The sequence below is a fragment of the Bombina bombina genome, chromosome 6 (assembly GCF_027579735.1).
Source record: "Bombina bombina isolate aBomBom1 chromosome 6, aBomBom1.pri, whole genome shotgun sequence".
Taxonomy (NCBI): Eukaryota; Metazoa; Chordata; class Amphibia; order Anura; family Bombinatoridae; genus Bombina; species Bombina bombina.
The window spans coordinates 445,437,066-445,459,402 of NC_069504.1; the positions used below are offsets into that span (position 1 = coordinate 445,437,066).

General features: G+C 39.7%; 1 protein-coding gene across 1 annotated transcript in view; it reads right to left on the reverse strand.

The window, feature by feature from the left end:
• Positions 1-3,737: 3,737 nt before the first annotated feature.
• Positions 3,738-22,337, reverse strand: part of DDX46 (DEAD-box helicase 46) — a 377,912-nt gene continuing 359,312 nt past the window's right edge. The window contains exons 22-23 of the mRNA XM_053717210.1: positions 8,556-8,629; positions 3,738-4,040 (exon numbers count right to left, since the gene is read on the reverse strand). Coding sequence (XP_053573185.1) covers positions 3,993-4,040; positions 8,556-8,629 — 122 coding nt within the window. The 3' untranslated portion in view covers positions 3,738-3,992. The remainder of the gene's footprint in view (positions 4,041-8,555; positions 8,630-22,337) is intronic.

The following is a 22,337-nucleotide window of genomic DNA, read 5'->3' on the forward strand; positions in this document are numbered from 1 at the left end:
ACAGCCGTTAAATGTTGCATAGTAAGGAGTATTGGCGCACTAGATGTACTAGGGGCCTCCTGTATGGGCAAGACTGGTGTAGACGAAGGAGGGGATGATGCAGTACCATGCTTACTCCCCTCACTTGAGGAATCATCTTGGGCATCATTTTTACTAAAAATTTTTATGACATAAAATACATATAGTTAAATGAGAAGGAACCTTGGTTTCCCCACAGTCAGAACACAATCTATCTGGTAGTTCAGACATGTTAAACAGGCATAAACTTGATAACAAAGCACAAAAAACGTTTTAAAATAAAACCGTTACTGTCACTTTAAATTTTAAACTAAACACACTTTATTATTGCAATTGCGAAAAAGTATGAAGGAATTGTTCAAAATTCACCAAAATTTCACCACAGTGTCTTAAAGCCTTAAAAGTATTGCACACCAAATTTGGAAGCTTTAACCCTTAAAATAACGGAACCGGAGCCGTTTTTATATTTAACCCCTTTACAGTCCCTGGAATCTGCTTTGCTGAGACCCAACCAAGCCCAAAGGGGAATACGATACCAAATAATGCCTTCAGAAAGACTTTTCTATGTATCAGAGCTCCACACACATGCAGCTGCATGCCATGCTGTCCTCAAAAACAAGTGCGCCATACCGGCGCGAAAATGAGGCTCTGACTATGATTAGGGAAAGCCCCTAAAGAATAAGGTGTCTAAAACAGTGCCTGCCGATATAATCATATCAAAATACCCAGAATAAATGATTCCTCAAGGCTAAATATGTGTTAATAATGAATCGATTTAGCCCAGAAAAAGTCTACAGTCTTAATAAGCCCTTGTGACGCCCTTATTTACTATCTTAATAAACATGGCTTACCGGATCCCATAGGGAAAATGACAGCTTCCAGCATTACATCGTCTTGTTAGAATGTGTCATACCTCAAGCAGTAAGAGACTGCACACTGTTCCCCCAACTGAAGTTAATTGCTCTCAACAGTCCTGTGTGGAACAGCCATGGATTTTAGTTACGGTGCTAAAATCATTTTCCTCATACAAACAGAAATCTTCATCTCTTTTCTGTTTCTGAGTAAATAGTACATACCAGCACTATTTTAAAATAACAAACTCTTGATTGAATAATAAAAACTACAGTTAAACACTAAAAAACTCTAAGCCATCTCCGTGGAGATGTTGCCTGTACAACGGCAAAGAGAATGACTGGGGTAGGCGGAGCCTAGGAGGGATCATGTGACCAGCTTTGCTGGGCTCTTTGCCATTTCCTGTTGGGGAAGAGAATATCCCACAAGTAAGGATGACGCCGTGGACCGGACACACCTATGTTGGAGAAATCATCTTCCTCTCACAAACAGAAATCTTCATCCTTTTCTGTTTCAGAGTAAATAGTACATACCAGCACTATTTTAAAATAACAAACACTTGATAGAAGAATAAAAACTACATTTAAATACCAAAAAACTCTTAACCATCTCCGTGGAGATGTTGCCTGTGCAACGGCAAAGAGAATGACTAGGGTGGGCGGAGCCTAGGAGGGACTATATGGCCAGCTTTGCTGGGACTCTTTGCCATTTCCTGTTGGGGAAGAGATATCCCACAAGTAAGGATGACGCCGTGGACGGGACACACCAATGTTGGAGAAATATGTTTACTGCACACCCCATACCTTATTGCAGGAAAACCTGCACTCCATTCCCCCTCTGAAGTTACCTCACTCCTCAGAATATGTGAGAACGGCAATGGATCTTAGTTACTTCTGCTAAGATCATAGAAATCACAGGCAGATTCTTCTTCTAATACTGCCTTTGATGAAACAGTACACTCCGGTACCATTTAAAAATAACAAACTTTTGATTGAAGTTAAAAAACTAACTATAATACACCACACTCCTCTTACTACGTCCATCTTTGTTGAGAGTTGCAAGAGAATGACTGGATATGGCAGTGAGGGGAGGAGCTATATAGCAGCTCTGCTGTGGGTGATCCTCTTGCAACTTCCTGTTGGGAAGGAGAATATCCCACAAGTAATGGATGATCCGTGGACTGGATACACTTAACAAGAGAAATTACCCAAATAAAAAAAATAAAAAAAGCAGCCTAGAATAAATCGCCTCTGCAATTGGAAAGGCAGACTTTACTGATGATATACTGATTTTCCATCTAACGATCTGCTTAGATGCGATCAAGGTTCTGACCAGACTCTCAACACGAGGCACTCCTACGCACCAGAAACTCACTGAGCTCCGTTCCAGAATAGCGGCAGTGTGGGCTTCATGTGAGTGGGGATGAAAAAAACCACTACGCCACTAAAATCGCACACAAGAGAAAGAAGAAACTACTAAACAACGGTTGACCAACTCTCTAAACAACTGTCCCCACATGAACGGAGTAATATGCCAGTAAACCGGGAAATGCTTAAGAAGAAAACCGCTGAGCACAATCTCTCTCCTCTACTGTGCAAAAATTAGCCAGTAACATTGTCCCAACAATAAAGTTATATTCCTCACCCAAGTGCAAAACGTCTAACTGTCCTCTACTGTGCATTGAGTCGTATGTCTCAGAAGCCCTTAATGTATATCTGTCCCCAAAGTTGTATCCTTAAACTAAGAATAGGATAACTTGTCCCAGAAAATTGATCCTAAGAGGTTAACCTCTTAAGTGCTGCTGTCCTTCAGTACCTAGAAGGCAAAGGCACTTACCTTAGATCCTGCAAAACAGATGTTGCTCCTTAGGTGTGGCAGGTACTTTACTCCCTGTCATAGACCTGTAGGAAAATAAACAGAGTAACCAACTCTGGCTTTTTTAACGGGGAAGCAAAGTGTTAATATAAAAAGTAAGGAATATCTTGCCGCCTTTTAACTGCTTTAAAGCCACCATTACTCTTACTGAAGAGATTGATGTGGACACAGCTAAACCCCAATCCTTGCTTGCAGGGAAAAGTACCCATAAAAGGATTAAATATCTTCAGACACCAACTTCGCACAACCTCGATTGACAGAGGCACAGAGAATGACTAGGGGTTATGGGTAAGGCAGTTACACTTAACAGCTTTGCTGGGGTGCTCTTTGTCTCCTCCTGTAGACTGTACCTTTAAAAGGTGGCTTTAGAATGTTATGTGCTATCAGCTTTTGACTACGGCTCTAAGCCAAAACGCGTCAGCTGTGCTCTGCTGTCACTCTGTTTTTATCCACTGTGTGTACCGAGTTTTAAAGAAGTTTTGAATAAAGATTTGAAGATTTTAATACCCTAGCTGTTCTGTTCTTTGATACATTACCTTGTATCTAAGCCTCTTGACAGCACCCTGATCACATGGCTATTTATCGACTTGCATTTAAGCCAATTAGTGATGTGTCCTGCACAACTCGACGGGAGAGAACACAATTAGCAGTTTCTTGTTGTGAACAGCTAATAAAAAAGCATGTGATAAGAGGCTGTCTGTAGTATTTTGGAAAAAGGCAGAAAATGAGAGGTTTGTGTTTAACCCCCTGCAAAAGAGATAAAACACATAATGAAAGTACCAAATGGAAGCCACAGAGAATCTGCTGCTAAGCCAATCAGTAGCATTAGTCCTAAAACTCAGCATGTAATGTTTTCAGCATAATTGCCCTTCAGTTATACTTTTCTAATGATACTATTATTAAAAACACAGATTGAATATATATATATATATATATATATATATATATATATATATATATATATATATATAAAAAAGAAAATCACAATATAGTAAATTAAAATCATTTTATTTAAAGACATTGGAAAATACATTTTCCTACCAAAGGTCATAATTTTACTGCCATCAAATGGCAAGTCTAACATTACTTTTATCCTATGCTTCTCAAAGCTTTGGATCATGGATCATACTGGGGGTTTCTTGTAAAACAGATAAAATTAAAAAAAAAAAAGAGTAATTTACAACAGTAGGTGAAAATAGCATAAAATTACAACATAGACAATATCATGAACACAACTCTCCAGTAAATCATAAAACTTTGTATCTTCCTTTGTTGGTCGGTTGGTAAGAGTTTTGCTGTAAAAGATAAAAATAACAAAATTAATACACTGTAGGGAGTTTTCACAAACGCATTTTTCACACACACAGTGGATATAAAGTCTACACACCCCTGTTAAAATGGCAGGTTTCTGTGATGTAAAAAAATCCGACAAAGAAATCATTTCAGAATTTTTCCACCTTTAATGTGACCTATAAACTATGCAACTCAATAGAAAAACAAACTGAAATCTTTTAGGTGAAGGGAAGTAAAAAAAAACTAATACAGGTATACCTCACTTTACAGCGCTTCACTTTACAGCGTTTCGCTAATACAGCGCTTTTTGGAGCTGAAGTTAAACCTCCAAAAATTTGAAACAGTCCTGTAATCTTCGTGAGATTGCGAGAAAAGTGACTGGCACCATTTTGTTATGTGCAGTTCACTTTGTTTACAGAATTACAGTGCAATCTGTGTCTCAGTATTATAGTCTGGCAAATTTTACTACAGTAATTGTCATTATTTTACAGGTACAGTATTTATTGTACCTGTAAAACATAGCAATATTGCACCTCTAATATATGTTAGTTTAAACATGTTTTTAAGTTTTTAAACACACTGACAAGTGAAAAGAAAGCTAAAACTGCCTTGTTTCACTTTAAGGCGGTTTTCACTTTACAGCGGGGCTCCGGTCCCTAACCCGCTGTATGAGCGGGGTATACCTGTACTTTGTTGAAGCAACTTTTGATTTTATTACAGCACTCAGTCTTTTGGGGTATGAGTCTAACAGCATGGCACATCTTGACTTGGCAAGATTTGCCCACTCTTCTTTGCAAAAACATTCCAAATCTGTCAGATTGCGAGGGCATTTCCTGTGCACAGCCCTCTTCAGATCACCCCACATATTTTCGATTGGATTCAGGTCTGGGCTCTGGCTGGGCCATTCCAAAACTTTAATCTTCTTCTGGTGAAGTCATACCTTTGTTGAATTGGATGTATACTTTGGGTCGTTGTCATGCTGAAAGATGAAGTTCCTCTTCATGTTCAGCTTTCTAGCAGAAGCCTGAAGGTTTTATGCCTATATTGACTGGTATTTGGAACTGTTCATAATTTCCACTATATTGAATAAGGCCCCAGTTCCAGCTGAAGAAAAACAGCCCCAAAGCATGATGCTGCCATCACCATGTTTCACGGTGGGTATGGTGTTCTTTTGGTGATGTGCAGTGTTTTTGCGCCAAACATATCTTTTGGAATAATTGCCAAAAAAGTTCAACCTTGGTTTCATCAGACCATAACACCTTTTCTCACATGCTTTTGGGACACTTCAGATATGTTTTTGCTAAATTTAGATGGGCTTGGATGTTTTTCTTCGTAAGAAAAGGCTTCCGTCTTGCCACTCTACCCCATAGCCCAGACATATGAATAATACGGGAGATTGTTGTCACATGTACCCCACAGCCAGTACTTGCCAGATATTCCTGCAGCTCCATTAATGTTGCTGTAGGCCTCTTGGTAGCCGCCCAGACCAGTTTTCTTCTCATCAATTTTGGAGGGACATCCAGTTCTTGGTAATGTTATTGTTGTGCCATATGTTCTCCATTTGATGATGACCGTCTTCACTGTGTTCCATGGTATATCTAATGCCTTGGAAATTCTTTTGTACCCTTCTCCTGACTGATACCTTTTAACAATGAGATCCCTCTGATGCTTTGGAAGCTCTCTGCCGACCATGGCTTTTGTGTAGGACGCGACTGAGAAAAAGTCAGGAAAGACCTACTAGAACAGCTGAACTTTATTCGGGGTTAATCAGAGGCACTTTAAATGATGGCAGGTGTGTGATGACTTATTTAACATGGTTTTGAATGTGATTGCTTAATTCTGAACACAGCTACATCCCCAGTTATAACAACCACATTATTTTAGTTTTTTCTTACTTCCCTCCACCTTAAAGATTTTAGTTTGTTTTTCAATTTAGTTGTGTAGTTTATAAGCCACATTAAAGGTGGAAAAAGTTCTGAAATGAATTATCTTTGTCTTATTTTTTTTACATCACAGAAACCTGACATTTTAACAGGGGTGTGTAGACTTTTTATATCCACTGTATATATAACACACACATGGTTTGCCATACCTTGCTCAAGAGCACACATAGTATAAGAATACACCTTTACAGAGGTTAAACAGTTACCAAGGAATATCTAGCAGTGAAATTCTCCAATGAATTGGACATTTTATTAATGTATGTGAATGTGCCGTAACTTTAAGGGATAATATTGTATATGATTGTGCCTAAACTTGAAGGGATAATAATATTGTATGTGCTGTTTATTAATGCATGTGAATGTGCCATTTATTAATGCATGTAAATGCGCCATTTATTAATGCATGTGAATGTGCCGAAACTTGGAAGTCATATTGTATGTGAATGTGCCGAAACTTGGAAGTCATATTGTATGTGAATGTGCCGAAACTTGGAAGTCATATTGTATGTGAATGTGCCGTAACGTGGAGATAATATTGTATGTGAATGTGCCGTAACGTGGAGATAATATTGTATGTGAATGTGCCGTAACGTGGAGATAATATTGTATGTGAATGTGCCGTAACGTGGAGATAATATTGTATGTGAATGTGCTTTAAATTAGGGATAATACATTTCCAGAATGAAACAAGATTTCAATTCTTACTCAGAACAGAAAACATTTAAATTTCAGGTTAAGTTAATCTGTCCCCCAAAACAGTGATGCAATACTACTGTATTTAGTGGTCTTGTAAGGACAGTAATGTCAACAAAGAGTTTCATAGACTGTATATGAAAGTGATGGTAAAGATAGTTTGGACCAAACATAAGGTATTAGAAGAATACCTTTTTATTTAATTTGGGTATTTATTAGACATGGGCATTTGGCAGCTTCATTAGTTGATATATGGTGAAGCGGCTGCTTGTGGATTTTGGCTATTTTCGGTGCCAGATTTATGCTTCTGAAAGATCACCACACTAAAATTAGGGTTTGCACAGATCTTAGTTTGGTGATGTTCCACAAGAATCAATCTGGAACCAAAAATAGCCGAAGTCCATGAGCGGCTGTCTACTTCCCCATTCAGCAACTAATAAAGCTGTTGAATGCCCATGCCTAGTATTTAAATGTAATTTTACCTAACTGAATTTAATCCAGCTGCATAACCCTCAAGATGGGGCAGACGGTGCAGCCTACTTTTCTGAGCTTGCTCCTTGTAAAAGGGTTTATAAAGATCAGGAGGGCTGCAGATTAACTGGTAGGAAAATATATTAAAAATAAATTATTTAAAAAAAAAACAAAAAAACTAATCATGCATTGGAGGAACTGCACACATTTTAATGCATGCCTTATGAAATGAAAATAACATTGTTTACCATCACTTTTAAGGTACTTGTCTTATGGCTTTTTGCTTTACATAGACATGGACCTCCAGTATGATTTACACAGTGTGGAGCATATTAATACACAAACCATTTAGTTACGCCCTTATGATCACAGAACTATGAAAATACATTTATCCTGTATAAAAAAATTGATGTTACAAGTGTATTGACATAGAAACGCCCATCTTAATATAATTACTAAATTATTACAAAATAAAATCATGCAATGTAAGTTTACACATGGGTATTTGTTATTTTATTAAATTAAGTATTAAATGCATCTGCGCTCTGTGATCCCTATTCGATTTACCCTCTCTAGTTAATAAAAATGATATATACTATGGGATACATTTTTCATATATCAGATTTAATGCATTATTAAACAATAACATAAGTATAATATATATAAATATAAATAGTATACTCTTACAAGCAGTGTATCAAGGTCCTTGAAATGGTACAGTTAGTTTCAGGTATTTTACTCCCATGTAAGAAAATAGTAATAGTAAATCACATAGTTTAAAAGGCACATGAAAAATTGTTTCTCTCATGATACAGATAAAATGTAGTTTTAAAAACTTTTCATATAAATCATGAAAAAAATGTCTCATGTCCCTTTAAATGTGACACACTAAAAAACGTACTAAAGGGACAGCCAAGTCCAAAAAAACCAAACAACTTTCATGATTCAGATAGGGCATTAACTTTAAACAACTTTCCAATTTACTTTTATCACCAATTTTGCTTTGTTTTCTTGGTATTCTTAGTTGAAAGCTAAACCTAGGAGGTTCATATGCTAATTTCTTAGACCTTGATGGCCGCCTCTGCATTTGACAGTTTTTCACCACAAGAGGGCGTTAGTTCATGCGTTTCATATAGATAACATTGAGCTCATGCACTTGAATTTACCAAAGAGTGAGCACTGATTGGCTAAAATGCAAGACTGTCAAAAGAACTGAAATAAGGGGGCAGTCTGCAGAGGCTTAGATACAAGGTAATCACAGAGGTAAAACGTGTATTATAACTGTGTTGGTTATGCAAAACTGGGGAATGGGTAATTAAGGGATTATCTATCTTTTAAAACAACACATTCTGGCGTTGACTGTCCCTTTAAATAGCAACATTCATGAGTTTGCTCATTACTTTTACTTACTAGTCTTATAAGCTCCTCTTTAATAAGCCGGGTAATTTCTGCTTTAGCTTTCTGCACAGCAAGCTCATTTGCACCTAAAAAGTAATACATTTACAATAATTAAACTCAGCACACTTATATATCTAACATTTTTTGGGAATTTGGCTGAAGACTGGACTAAAGATGGTGCCATAAATGTCTCCTTTATGCTGCTTTGAAGATTTCAGTACTGTAAAATGTTAACACTTAAAAGATAGAGCCTGTTATCATGTTACCTAATAAGACAACCATGGGAGGCCTATATGCAAGCTGAAGTGTTATTTCTATGTATGTGCAAACATTTGTAATTCAGCATTTTCGGAAACAAACGCCAAAAATGGGCATGCTCTGCAGCATTCAGCTCATTACGGAGCCCAGTTTATTAGAGTAAAGCAACACACAAATATATGATTTTACAGAGATTTGTGTGCTACATTTTTACTCTAATAAATTCAACACTAAAATGAGCCAAATGCCACAGAATGTAGTGATTTTACTAATTTAAGATAAAGCTCTGAATATTTGCACATCTCTAGTTATTTCCATTGTCTTGCACTATGAAACCTGAAGAACATGTCTAATAAACCTTTTTCTGTAATGCACAGACAAAATGTTTGGGCAGCCATCATCTCACTCTTACTCTATAAAGAAAATAAGAAGTCTTCAACATGAATGTGTTGAAAAATAATAATAATGGGTTCCATCAACATAGTAGGTATGCAAGGGGTATTCTTTTCTGTCAACTTTATTACACAGCAGCATCTAAACATGTTTCCATACAAAATGTGAAGTTTAAAATGAACAGTCTAGTCAAATTTAAACTTTCATGATTCCATTTTAAATAACTTTCCAATTGACTTTTATCATCAAATTTGCTTTACTCTCTTGGTATTGTTGAAAGCTAAACCTAGATAGGCTCATATGCTAATTTCTAAGCTCTTGAAGGCCACCTCTTATCACAGTGCATTTTGACAGTTTGACATTTAATTTATGTATACCATATGGATAACATTGTGCTCATCCCCGTGGAGTTATTGATCAGTCAGCACTGATTTGCTAAAATGCATGTCTGTCAAAAGAACTGAAATAAGGGGGCAGTCTGCAGAGGCTTAGATACAAGGTAATCACAGAGGTAAAAGTGAATATTAATAATAACATAATAACAGTACTAGGGAAATGGGAAATAACAGAATTTATGCTTACCTGATAAATTACTTTCTCCAACGGTGTGTCCGGTCCACGGCGTCATCCTTACTTGTGGGATATTCTCTTCCCCAACAGGAAATGGCAAAGAGTCCCAGCAAAGCTGGCCATATAGTCCCTCCTAGGCTCCGCCCACCCCAGTCATTCGACCGACGGACAGGAGGAAATATATATAGGAGAAACCATATGGTACCGTGGTGACTGTAGTTAGAGAAAATAATTCATCAGACCTGATTAAAAAACCAGGGCGGGCTGTGGACCGGACACACCGTTGGAGAAAGTAATTTATCAGGTAAGCATAAATTCTGTTTTCTCCAACATTGGTGTGTCCGGTCCACGGCGTTATCCTTACTTGTGGGAACCAATACCAAAGCTTTAGGACACGGATGAAGGGAGGGAGCAAATCAGGTTACCTAAACGGAAGGCACCACAGCTTGCAAAACCTTTCTCCCAAAAATAGCCTCCGAAGAAGCAAAAGTATCAAATTTGTAAAATTTGGCAAAAGTGTGCAGTGAAGACCAAGTCGCTGCCTTACATATCTGGTCAACAGAAGCCTCGTTCTTGAAGGCCCATGTGGAAGCCACAGCCCTAGTGGAGTGAGCTGTGATTCTTTCAGGAGGCTGCCGTCCGGCAGTCTCATAAGCCAATCGGATAATGCTTTTAAGCCAAAAGGAAAGAGAGGTAGCAGTCGTTTTTTGACCTCTCCTTTTACCAGAATAAACAACAAACAAGGAAGATGTTTGTCTGAAATCTTTAGTAGCCTCTAAATAGAACTTTAGAGCACGGACAACGTCCAAATTGTGTAACAAACGTTCCTTTTTTGAAACTGGATTCGGACACAAAGAAGGTACAACTATCTCCTGGTTAATATTTTTGTTAGAAACAACTTTCGGAAGAAAACCAGGCTTAGTACGCAAAACCACCTTATCTGCATGGAACACCAGATAGGGCGGAGAACACTGCAGAGCAGATAACTCTGAAACTCTTCTAGCAGAAGAAATAGCAACCAAAAACAAAACTTTCCAAGATAGTAACTTAATATCTATGGAATGTAAAGGTTCAAACGGAACCCCTTGAAGAACTGAAAGAACTAGATTTAGACTCCAGGGAGGAGTCAAAGGTCTGTAAACAGGCTTGATCATAACCAGAGCCTGAACAAATGCTTGAACATCTGGCACAGCTGCCAGTCTTTTGTGCAGTAAGACAGATAAAGCAGAGATCTGTCCCTTTAGAGAACTTGCAGATAATCCTTTCTCCAAACCTTCTTGTAGAAAGGATAGAATCTTAGGAATTTTTATCTTGTTCCATGGGAATCCTCTGGATTCACACCAACAGATATATTTTTTCCATATTTTATGGTAAATTTTTCTAGTTACAGGCTTTCTAGCCTGAATCAGAGTATCTATTACAGAATCTGAAAACCCACGCTTTGATAAGATCAAGCGTTCAATCTCCAAGCCGTCAGTTGGAGGGAAACCAGATTCGGATGTTCGAATGGACCCTGAACAAGAAGGTCCTGTCTCAAAGGTAGCTTCCATGGTGGAGCCGATAACATATTCACCAGGTCTGCATACCAAGTCCTGCGTGGCCACGCAGGAGCTATCAAGATCACTGAGGCCCTCTCCTGATTGATCCTGGCTACCAGCATGGGAATGAGAGGAAACGGTGGGAATACATAAGCTAGGTTGAAGGTCCAAGGTGCTACTAGTGCATCTACTAGGGTCGCCTTGGGATCCCTGGATCTGGACCCGTAGCAAGGAACCTTGAAGTTCTGACGAGACGCCATCAGATCCATGTCTGGAATGCCCCATAATTGAGTTATTTGGGCAAAGATTTCCGGATGGAGTTCCCACTCCCCCGGATGGAATGTCTGACGACTCAGAAAATCCGCTTCCCAATTTTCCACTCCTGGGATGTGGATCGCAGACAAGTGGCAGGAGTGATCCTCCGCCCATTGAATTATTTTGGTCACTTCTTTCATCGCCAGGGAACTCCTTGTTCCCCCCTGATGATTGATATATGCAACGGTCGTCATGTTGTCTGATTGGAACCTTATGAATTTGGCCTTTGCTAGTTGAGGCCAAGCTCTGAGAGCATTGAATATCGCTCTCAGTTCCAGAATGTTTATCGGGAGAAGAGACTCTTCCCGAGACCATAGACCCTGAGCTTTCAGGGATTCCCAGACCGCGCCCCAGCCCACTAGACTGGCGTCGGTCGTGACAATAACCCACTCTGGTCTGCGGAAGCTCATTCCCTGGGACAGGTTGTCCAGGGTCAGCCACCAACGGAGTGAATCTCTGGTCTTTTGATCTACTTGAATCATCGGAGACAAGTCTGTATAATCCCCATTCCACTGTTTGAGCATGCACAGTTGTAATGGTCTTAGATGAATTCGTGCAAAAGGAACTATGTCCATTGTTGCAACCATCAATCCTATTACTTCCATGCACTGTGCTATGGAAGGACGAGGAACAGAATGAAGTACTTGACAAGAGCTTAGAAGTTTTGATTTTCTGACCTCTGTCAGAAAAATCCTCATTTCTAAGGAATCTATTATTGTTCCCAAGAAGGGAACTCTTGTCGACGGGGACAGAGAACTTTTTTCTTTGTTCACCTTCCATCCGTGAGATCTGAGAAAGGCTAGGACGATGTCCGTATGAGCCTTTGCTTTTGACAGGGACGACGCTTGTATTAGGATGTCGTCCAAGTAAGGTACTACTGCAATGCCCCTTGGTCTTAGAACCGCTAGAAGGGACCCTAGTACCTTTGTGAAAATCCTTGGAGCAGTGGCTAATCCGAATGGAAGTGCCACAAACTGGTAATGCTTGTCCAGAAAAGCGAACCTTAGGAACTGATGATGTTCCTTGTGGATAGGAATATGTAGGTACGCATCCTTTAAATCCACGGTAGTCATAAATTGACTTTCCTGGATGGTGGGTAGGATCGTTCGAATAGTTTCCATTTTGAACGATGGTACCCTGAGAAATTTGTTTAGGATCTTCAAATCCAAAATTGGTCTGAATGTTCCCTCTTTTTTGGGAACTACGAACAGATTGGAATAAAATCCCATTCCTTGTTCTCTTATTGGAACTGGATGTATCACTCCCATCTTTAACAGGTCTTCTACACAATGTAAGAATGCCTGTCTCTTTATTTGGTTTGAGGATAAGTGAGACCTGTGGAACCTTCCCCTTGGGGGTAGTTCCTTGAATTCCAGGAGATAACCTTGAGAAACTATTTCTAGTGCCCAGGGATCCTGAACATCTCTTGCCCAAGCCTGAGCAAAGAGAGAGAGTCTGCCCCCACTAGATCCGGTCCCTGATCGGGGGCTATCCCTTCATGCTGTTTTGGTAGCAGTGGTAGGCTTCTTGGCCTGCTTACCCTTGTTCCAGCCTTGCATTGGTTTCCAGGCTGGTTTGGGCTGTGAGGCATTACCCTCTTGCTTAAAGGATGCAGAATTAGAGGCTGGTCCGTTTCTGCGAAAGGGACGAAAATTAGGCTTATTTCCCCCAGTGATGTCTGAAATAATCTCTTTCAATTCTGGTCCAAATAGTGTTTTACCTTTGAAAGGGATGTTAAGCAATTTTGTCTTGGAAGACACATCCGCTGACCAAGACTTTAGCCAAAGCGCTCTGCGCGCCACGACAGCAAACCCTGAATTTTTCGCCGCTAATCTAGCTAATTGCAAAGCGGCATCTAAAACAAAAGAGTTAGCCAATTTAAGTGCGTGAACTCTGTCCATAACCTCCTCATATGGAGTTTCTCTACTGAGCGACTTTTCTAGTTCCTCGAACCAGAAACATGCTGCCGTAGTGACAGGAACAATGCATGAAATTGGTTGTAGAAGGTAACCTTGCTGTACAAAAATCTTTTTAAGCAAACCTTCTAATTTTTTATCCATAGGATCTTTAAAAGCACAACTATCTTCGATAGGAATAGTAGTGCGTTTGTTTAGAGTAGAAACCGCCCCCTCGACCTTGGGGACTGTCTGCCATAAGTCCTTTCTGGGGTCGACTATAGGAAATAATTTCTTAAATATAGGGGGGGGGAACAAAAGGTATGCCGGGCTTATCCCACTCTTTATTTACTATGTCCGCCACCCGCTTGGGAATAGGAAAAGCGTCGGGGGGCACCGGAACCTCTAGGAACTTGTCCATCTTACATAATTTCTCTGGAATGACCAAATTGTCACAATCATCCAGAGTAGATAACACCTCCTTAAGCAGTGCGCGGAGATGTTCTAATTTAAATTTAAATGTCACAACATCAGGTTCAGCTTGATGAGAAATTTTTCCTGAATCTGAGATTTCTCCATCAGACAAAACCTCCCTCATGGCCCCTTCAGATTGGTGTGAGGGTATGTCAGAACAATTATCATCAGCACCCTCTTGCTCTTCAGTGTTTAAAACAGAGCAATCGCGCTTTCTCTGATAAGTAGGCATTTTGGATAAAAGATTTGCTATGGAGTTATCCATTACAGCCGTTAATTGTTGCATGGTAATAAGTATTGGCGCACTAGATGTACTAGGGGCCTCCTGTATGGGCAAAACTGGTGTAGACACAGTAGGGGATGATGTAGTATCATGTTTACTCCCCTCATTTGAGGAATCATCTTGGGCAATATCATTATGTGTGGCATTACTGTCCTTACTTTGTTTGGACGCTATGGCACAATTATCACAAATTTAAATGGGGAGACACATTGGCTTTCATACATATAGAACATAGCTTATCTGAAGGTACAGACATGTTAAACAGGCTTAAACTTGTCAACAAAGCACAAAAAACGTTTTAAAATAAAACCGTTACTGTCTCTTTAAATTTCAAACTGAAAACACTTTATTACTGAATATGTGAAAAAGTATGAAGGAATTGTTCAAAAATTACCAAAATTTCACCACAGTGTCTTAAAGCATTAAAAGTATTGCACACCAAATTTCAGAGCTTTAACCCTTAAAATAACGGAACCGGAGCCGTTTTTAAATTTAACCCCTATACAGTCCCAGCTATAGTCTTTGCTGAGACCCAACCAAGCCCAGAGGGGAATACGATACCAAATGACGCCTTCTAGAAGCTTTTTTAGTGATTCTTAGATCCTCACACATGCATCTGCATGCCCTGCTCTCCAAAAACAACTGCGCAGTAATGGCGCGAAAATGAGGCTCAGTCTATAACTAGAAAGGCCCCCTGACTAAAAAAGGTGTCCAACACAGTGCCTGCCGTTTTTTAAACGTTCCCCAAGATTAAAAATGCCAATTGTTAGCTAGAATCTGAATAATATGCCCCAATAAAGCAATCGATTTAGCCCATAAAAATGTCTACCAGTTTTTTAGCCCTTTTTAAGCCCTTTATTCTTTTATGTTTGACTAAGAAAATGGCTTACCGGTCCCCATGAGGGGAAATGACAGCCTTCCAGCATTACTCAGTCTTGTTAGAAAAATGGCTAGTCATACCTTAAGCAGAAAAGTCTGCTAACTGTTTCCCCCAACTGAAGTTACTTCATCTCAACAGTCCTATGTGGAAACAGCAATCGATTTTAGTTACTGTCTGCTAAAATCATCTTCCTCTTACAAACAGAAATCTTCATCCTTTTCTGTTTCAGAGTAAATAGTACATACCAGCACTATTTTAAAATAACAAACACTTGATAGAAGAATAAAAACTACATTAAAACACCAAAAAACTCTTAACCATCTCCGTGGAGATGTTGCCTGTGCAACGGCAAAGAGAATGACTGGGGTGGGCGGAGCCTAGGAGGGACTATATGGCCAGCTTTGCTGGGACTCTCTGCCATTTCCTGTTGGGGAAGAGAATATCCCACAAGTAAGGATGACGCCGTGGACCGGACACACCAATGTTGGAGAAAAAGAGATTATCTATCTTTTTAAACAAACATTTCCAAGTAGACTGTCCCTTTAAGGTTTTTATATCTAAATTGAAACTAATACACAGTTGCATCAATTACGCACTTCCTACTACTATTCATTGGTTTAAACACCCTTCCCTATAAGTGCTCACTGGCTGAAAGGTACTTTTTTTTTAATGGTTGAAAGGCACATCCTGCAAAAAAAACCCTAAACATTACTATGAAATGCAATTTTTTTTCTCTTACGTGTGAAAGAGAAAAACAGAAAATGAGCTGGTGGTCGAAGGATGTGAAAAAACATAATTTATGTAAGAACTTACCCGATAAATTAATTTCTTTCATATTGGCAAGAGTCCATGAGCTAGTGACTTATGGGATATACATTCCTACCAGGAGGGGGCAAAGTTTCCCAAACCTCAAAACGCCTATAAATACACCTCCCACCACACCCACAACTCAGTTTAACGAATAGCCAAGTAGTAAGGTGATAACAAAAGGAGTAAAAAAGCATACAAAGAGAGGAACTGTAAATATAATTGTGCTTTTATACAAAAAAAAAAACAAAAAAAAAAAAACATAACCACCATAAAAAGGGTGGGCCTCATGGACCCTTGCCAATATGAAATAAATTAATTTATCAGGTAAGTTCTTACATAAATTATGTTTTTTTTCATGTAATTGGCAAGAGTCCATGAGCTAGTGACGTATGGGATAGAAATACCCAAGATGTGGAAGTCCATAGAATAGTCACTAGAGAGGGAGGGATAAAACAGCTATTTTCACTGATAAATTAAATCCACACAATAATTAAGTTTTTCTTAAAAAAACTTAAATCAAAAGCAGTAGAATCAAACTGAGAAAGCTGCCTGAAGAACTTTTCTACCAAAGACTGCTTCAGAAGAGGCAAAATACATAAAAATGGTAAAAACAATAAAAGTATGCAAAGACGACCAAATTACTGTTTTGCAAACTGATCATCCGAAGCTTCATTCTGAAAAAGCCCAAGAAATGGCGACTAAACTTAGTAGAATGAGCTGTAAATCTGAGGCGGAGCCTGCCCTGCCTCCCAATAAGCCTTGAAAAACAAAAGCTTTAACCAGAATGCCAAAGTAATGGCAGAGGCTTTCTAACCCTTTCTGGAACCAGAAAAACAACAAATAGATTAGAAGTCTTCTGAAATCCTAGTAACCTCAATATAGAATTACAAAGCTCTTTCCACATCCAAAGAATGTAAAGCTCTCTCAAAGAAGTCTTTATGATTAAAACACAAAGAAGGAACAACAATTTCTCTACCAATGTTGTTCAAATTTACAACCTTAGGAAAAGAAGTCCACAAAACAACTTATCTAGATGAAAAATCAGATAAGGAGACACACAAGTGAACCGATAAATCAAACTCTTCTAGCAGAAGAGATAGCCAAAAGAAACAACACTTTCCAATAAAGTAGATAATCTTCAAAGGAAATATAGGCTCAAAAGAAAGCCTGCAAAATCCTTAAACCAAATTAAGACTTCAAAAAAAGGAGAAATTAATAAAATAACAGGCTTGATACGAACCAAAGCCTGAACAAAACAGTGAATATCAGGAAGGTAAGCAATCTTTCTAAGAAATAAAACCGAAAGAACAGATTTGTCCCTTCAAAAAATTTGCAGACAAACTTAATCCAAACCATCCTGAAGAAACTGTAAAATCCTAGGAATTCTAAAAGAATGCCAAGAGAATTTATGAGAAGAACACCATAAAAATATAGGTTTTCCAAACCTGATAAAATATGTTCCTTGAAACACTTATAAGTCTGCAACATGGTGATAAAAAGTCAGAGAAACCTCTAGGACTAAACACTAATTAATTTCCATACCTTCAAATTAGTAATTTGAGATCCCGATGGAAAAATGGCCCTTGAAACAAGAGGGCTGGCTACGGCGAAAGCAACCAAGAATGGCAACTAGACATCTGAACAAGATCCACATACCAAACCGGTGAGACCATGCTGATGCTATCAGAAACACATGAGACTGTTCCAATATGATTTGCAGATCACCCTTGAAAGAAAAAATCAGAGTCGGAAAGATGCTAAGGAACTGCGAGTACCTATTTGATGATTGACATATGCCACAGTTGTGATATTGTCTGTCTGAAAGCAAAATTAAAAGTTATCTTCTAAAAAAGGCCAAGTCTGAAAGAGCTCTGCAAATAGCAAAGAGCTCTAAAACAGGTACGAAACTACAGGGGGTGTGGAGGTCGCAATTGCGACTGGGCCCCCAAGGGTGTTTTTTTTAATTTATTTTTTAAATAAAAAAACGTTGATCTGCCACTGCCTGCACTGATGATATGGGAGTGTGACATGATGCTTCACTAGTGTGTCTGACTACAGGGGTTAGTCTTTCTTTTTTACCCATTGGTGTGTGTATTTATGCATGTATGTGTGTATGTTTGTGGAACCAGCAAATTACAGACCTTGTTACTAAAGCATGGGGGGGAGGGGGTAAACAGTGTCACTATACAGTACAACTATATACCGTACAGGGGGGCTGGACTATGTCACAGACTACTGTGGTCACTTTATAAAGTACTGGTGGGGGGTAGGGTCAGGCCAGACATCTCCCCGGCAGATTACAGACTGTCACTGACTTACTATATACAGTACTGGTGGGTTAAGCAGTGTCACTATATACAGTAACAGGGGGTCAGACCATCTCAGACTGTGGGCACAGGGTACCTCCTTTTGCAGACATGTAATCTGATTCACATTTTATTCTGTGTTAAATGTAAAAAAAATAATAAAAAAAAATAGATGTATCAAATTCACTTTTTTTTTGGGGGGGGGGGGCCCTTCTTAGATTCTTGCACCTGGGCCCTGTGGTTTCTAGTTACGCCTCTGTTCTAAAATATCTATTGGTAACCTCGCCTCTTGAAGCTTCCAAACCCCTTGTGCTGTCAGACCCTCAGACAGCTCCCCAACCTGTAAGATTAGCATCCATTAAGAATACAATCCAGGAAGGACGAACAAAAGGAGGCCCCCTGAAACAAACAATGATAATCTAATCACCAAATCAGAGAGAGTTGAGTGTTGGGATTTAAGAATATCAACTGTGATATCTGAAAACAATCCCTGCACCATTGATTCACTATGCAAAGCTAAAGAGGTCTCAGATGAAAAACGAGCAGTCATGAGACCTAAAACTTCCATACACATAGCCACTGAAAGGAATGTTCTAGACTAAGTTTAGACAGGCCAACACCAAATACAATTGACTATTGTCCAATAAAGACAGTCATAACACGGAGTCCATCTAGAACCCCCCCCCCCCAAAAAAAGGTGACCCTTGTCTAAGGAATCACAAAACTTAGGTAGATTAAATCCTCTAACCAAGTCTTGAAGAAACAAAACTAGTTGATTCATGAGAGATTCTAATAAAAGAAAGGTTTAAGCTAATACCAAGATACCATCCAAATAAGGAAGCACCAAAATACCCTACTGTCTGATTACAGAAAGAAGTGCACTAAGAACCTTTGAAAAGATTTGTAAGGCTGTCGCTACACCAAAAGGAAAAGCAACAAATTGGTAAAGCTTACCTAAAAAAAGAGAATCTCAGGAACCAAAAGTGGTCTGAAATAAAATATGAGGATAAACGTCCTGTAAAATTGTGTGGACATGAAATGACCTTGCTGAACAAAAAGGCATAACAGTCCTTAAAGTCGCCAAATTGAATGTTGAGACTCTTACAAAATAACGTCTTCAGATCTAAGATTGGACTGAATAAACCCTTCTTCTTTGGGACAAAGAATAGCATTGAATAGAAACCCAACCCTGTTCCTGCTAAAGAACTGGTAAAATCATTCCTGAAAAAAATTCAGAGTGAAGAAAGAAAGAAATAGAAAGAATCTTCCCATAGAAGGTCTCATTCTAAAAAATAGATTCAAAACCCTAGAAATAATATAGATTGAATTTCCAAAGGCAATTTAATCTGCTTCCCACCAGAAGGACTGGTTTGTAGCCTGAATAACTAGCAATTACATTGTGTTTTTCTCCCAGAAGGATAGAAAAAAACGTTTTTTCAGTGCTTGCAACCGGAGTTAACCAAATCAGCAGCTGAAAAAATTAGAAGTTATTATTACCCAAATAAAAGGTACACAATAAATTGACTTTAAAAAGGACAAAGGAAAAAATGAAAAAAAAAAAACAGATTGAAATATGTCTAAAACCGGTTAAAAAACCCTAAAGCACCTTGCCACAGCTCTGCTGTGGCCCTACCTGCCCTTAGGAAGCGATAAAATGGGGTTTAAAGCTTCAATTAGTCCCTCAGAAGAAGTTGCTTGCTGCTTGTAAATGTAGGCCCCGCCCACCTCACTCGATGTTGCTGGGGCCTACACAAAACTAACAAACCCTGCCTGAAAGCCATGTGAGTTATAAACAACCCCAAAGAATCCTCAAGCAAATGTCCCATAAAACAGAAAATGTTACTCCCAGACACAAAAACGTTTGTCCCAAATTCACATAAACTGAGTGCACACAAAAAATTAACCCTTTATGCAAGCTAGTAAAAACCTTTGATAACACTAGGATTACTGCTTACCCTTCCCCTAATGGGGACACTGTCAGCCTTTCTGAGTTAACACAGTCTCTGCAGAAAATATGACTGAACACACCTCATTGCTGTATAGCAAGAAACCGTTCCTCACACTGAAGTTTTCCTGTACTCCTCAGCTTCTATGGGAACAACAGTGGACCTTAGTTACAAATGCTAAGATCATCATAATCCAGGCAGAAATCATCATCTATGTCCTGCCTGAGAGTAAATAGTACAACACCGGTACCATTAAAAAATAACAAACACTTGATTGAAGATAAAATAAAACTAACAGTTTAACGCCTCTTCTCTTTACTCTTCCTGCTTAGAGCCAGCAAAGAGAATGACTGGGGGGTGGAGTTAAGGGGGGAGCTATATAGACCGCTCTGCTGTGGTGCTCTCTTTGCTACTTCCTGTCAGGAAGGACAATATCCCACAAGTTAGGATGAATCCGTGGACTCGGTACATTATGCAAAAGAAATTAAGCGTTCAATCTCCAAGCAGTCAGCTTCAGAGAAACTAGATTTGGGTGAAGGAAGGGCCCCTGAATCAGAAGGTCTTTCCTCAACGGAACTCTCCAAGGTGGCAGAGATGTCATCTCCACCAGATCTGCATACCAAATCCTGCGAGGCCAGGCCTGTGCTATGAGGATCACCGAAGCCCTTTCCTGTTTGATTCGAACAATTACTCAAGGAAGAAGAGCTAACGGAGGAAACAAGTATGCTAGATTGAAGGTAGAAGAACCCGCCAGAGCATCTATCAGTTGCGCCTGGGGTCCCTGGATCTCGACCCGTATCTCGGGAGCTTGGCATTCTGCTGCGAGGCCATGAGATCTAATTCCGGCTGACCCCACTTGGGAATCAGGCTGGAGATGTTCCCACTACCCCGGATGAAAGGTCTGCCTGCTCAGAAAATCCGCCTCCCAGTTGTCCACCCCTGGGATGTGGATCGCCGACAGACAGCAAGAATGGGCCTCCGTCCACTGAATTATTTTGGATACCTCTATCATCGCCAAGGAACTCCTCGTTCCTCCCTGATTGATGTAAACTACTGACTGGGGCCAGGCCAGAAGAGCATTGTAGATCGCTCTCCGTTCCAGAATGTTTATGGGTAGAACAGACTCTGAGTCCATGTTCCCTGAGCCTTTAGAGAGCCCCAGACTGCTCCCCACCCTAGAAGGCTGGCATCTGTTGTCACAATCACCCAAGATGGTCTGCAAAAGCATGTTCCCTGGGAGAGATGATCCAGAGACAACCAACATTGAATAGAATCCTTTGTCTCCTGCTCCAGAAGAAGTCGAGGGGACAAGTCCGTATAATCTCCGTTCCATTGTCTCAGCATGTTCAACTGCAGAGCTCTGAGATGGAAGCGAGCAAACGGGATGATGTCCATTGTCGCCACCATCAGCCAGATTAACTCCATGCACTGAGCCACTGATGGTCGAGGGGTGGACTGAAGGGCTAGACAAGTATTGATAATCTTTAATTTCCTGACTTCATAGACAGAGTCTATTATGGTTCCTAAGAAAGTTACCCTTGTGTTTGGAATGAAGAAACTCTTTTCTAAAATTACCTTACATCCGTGGGATCTTAGGAAGGACAACACCAAGTCCGTGTGGGATCTTGCTAGCTGAAAGGATGGCGCCTTAACTAGAATGTCGCCCAGATAAGGCGCCACTGCAATGCCTTTTGATCGAAGCACCGCCAACAGAGTTCCCAGAACCTTTGTGAAGATTCTGGGGGCTGTGGCAAGACCGAAATGAAGAGCCACAAACTGGAAGTGTTTGTCCAGAAAGGCAAACCTTAAGAACTTGTGATGATCCCTGTGAATGGGAACATGTAGATATGCGTCCTTTAAGTCCACTGTTGTCATAAATTGACCCTCTTGGACCAATGGAAGAATGGAACGAATTGTTTACATCTTGAAGGACGGTACCCTGAGAAACTTGTTTAGACTCTTGAGGTCTAAAATTGGCCTGAAGGTTCCCTCTTTTTTGGGAACCAAGAACAGATTGGAATAAAACCACAGACCCTGTTCCTAAATTGGAACGGGAACAATCACTCCCGTCTCCTACGCAGTGTAAGAACGCCTCTATCTTTGTCTGGTTTGCAGATAATCTTGAA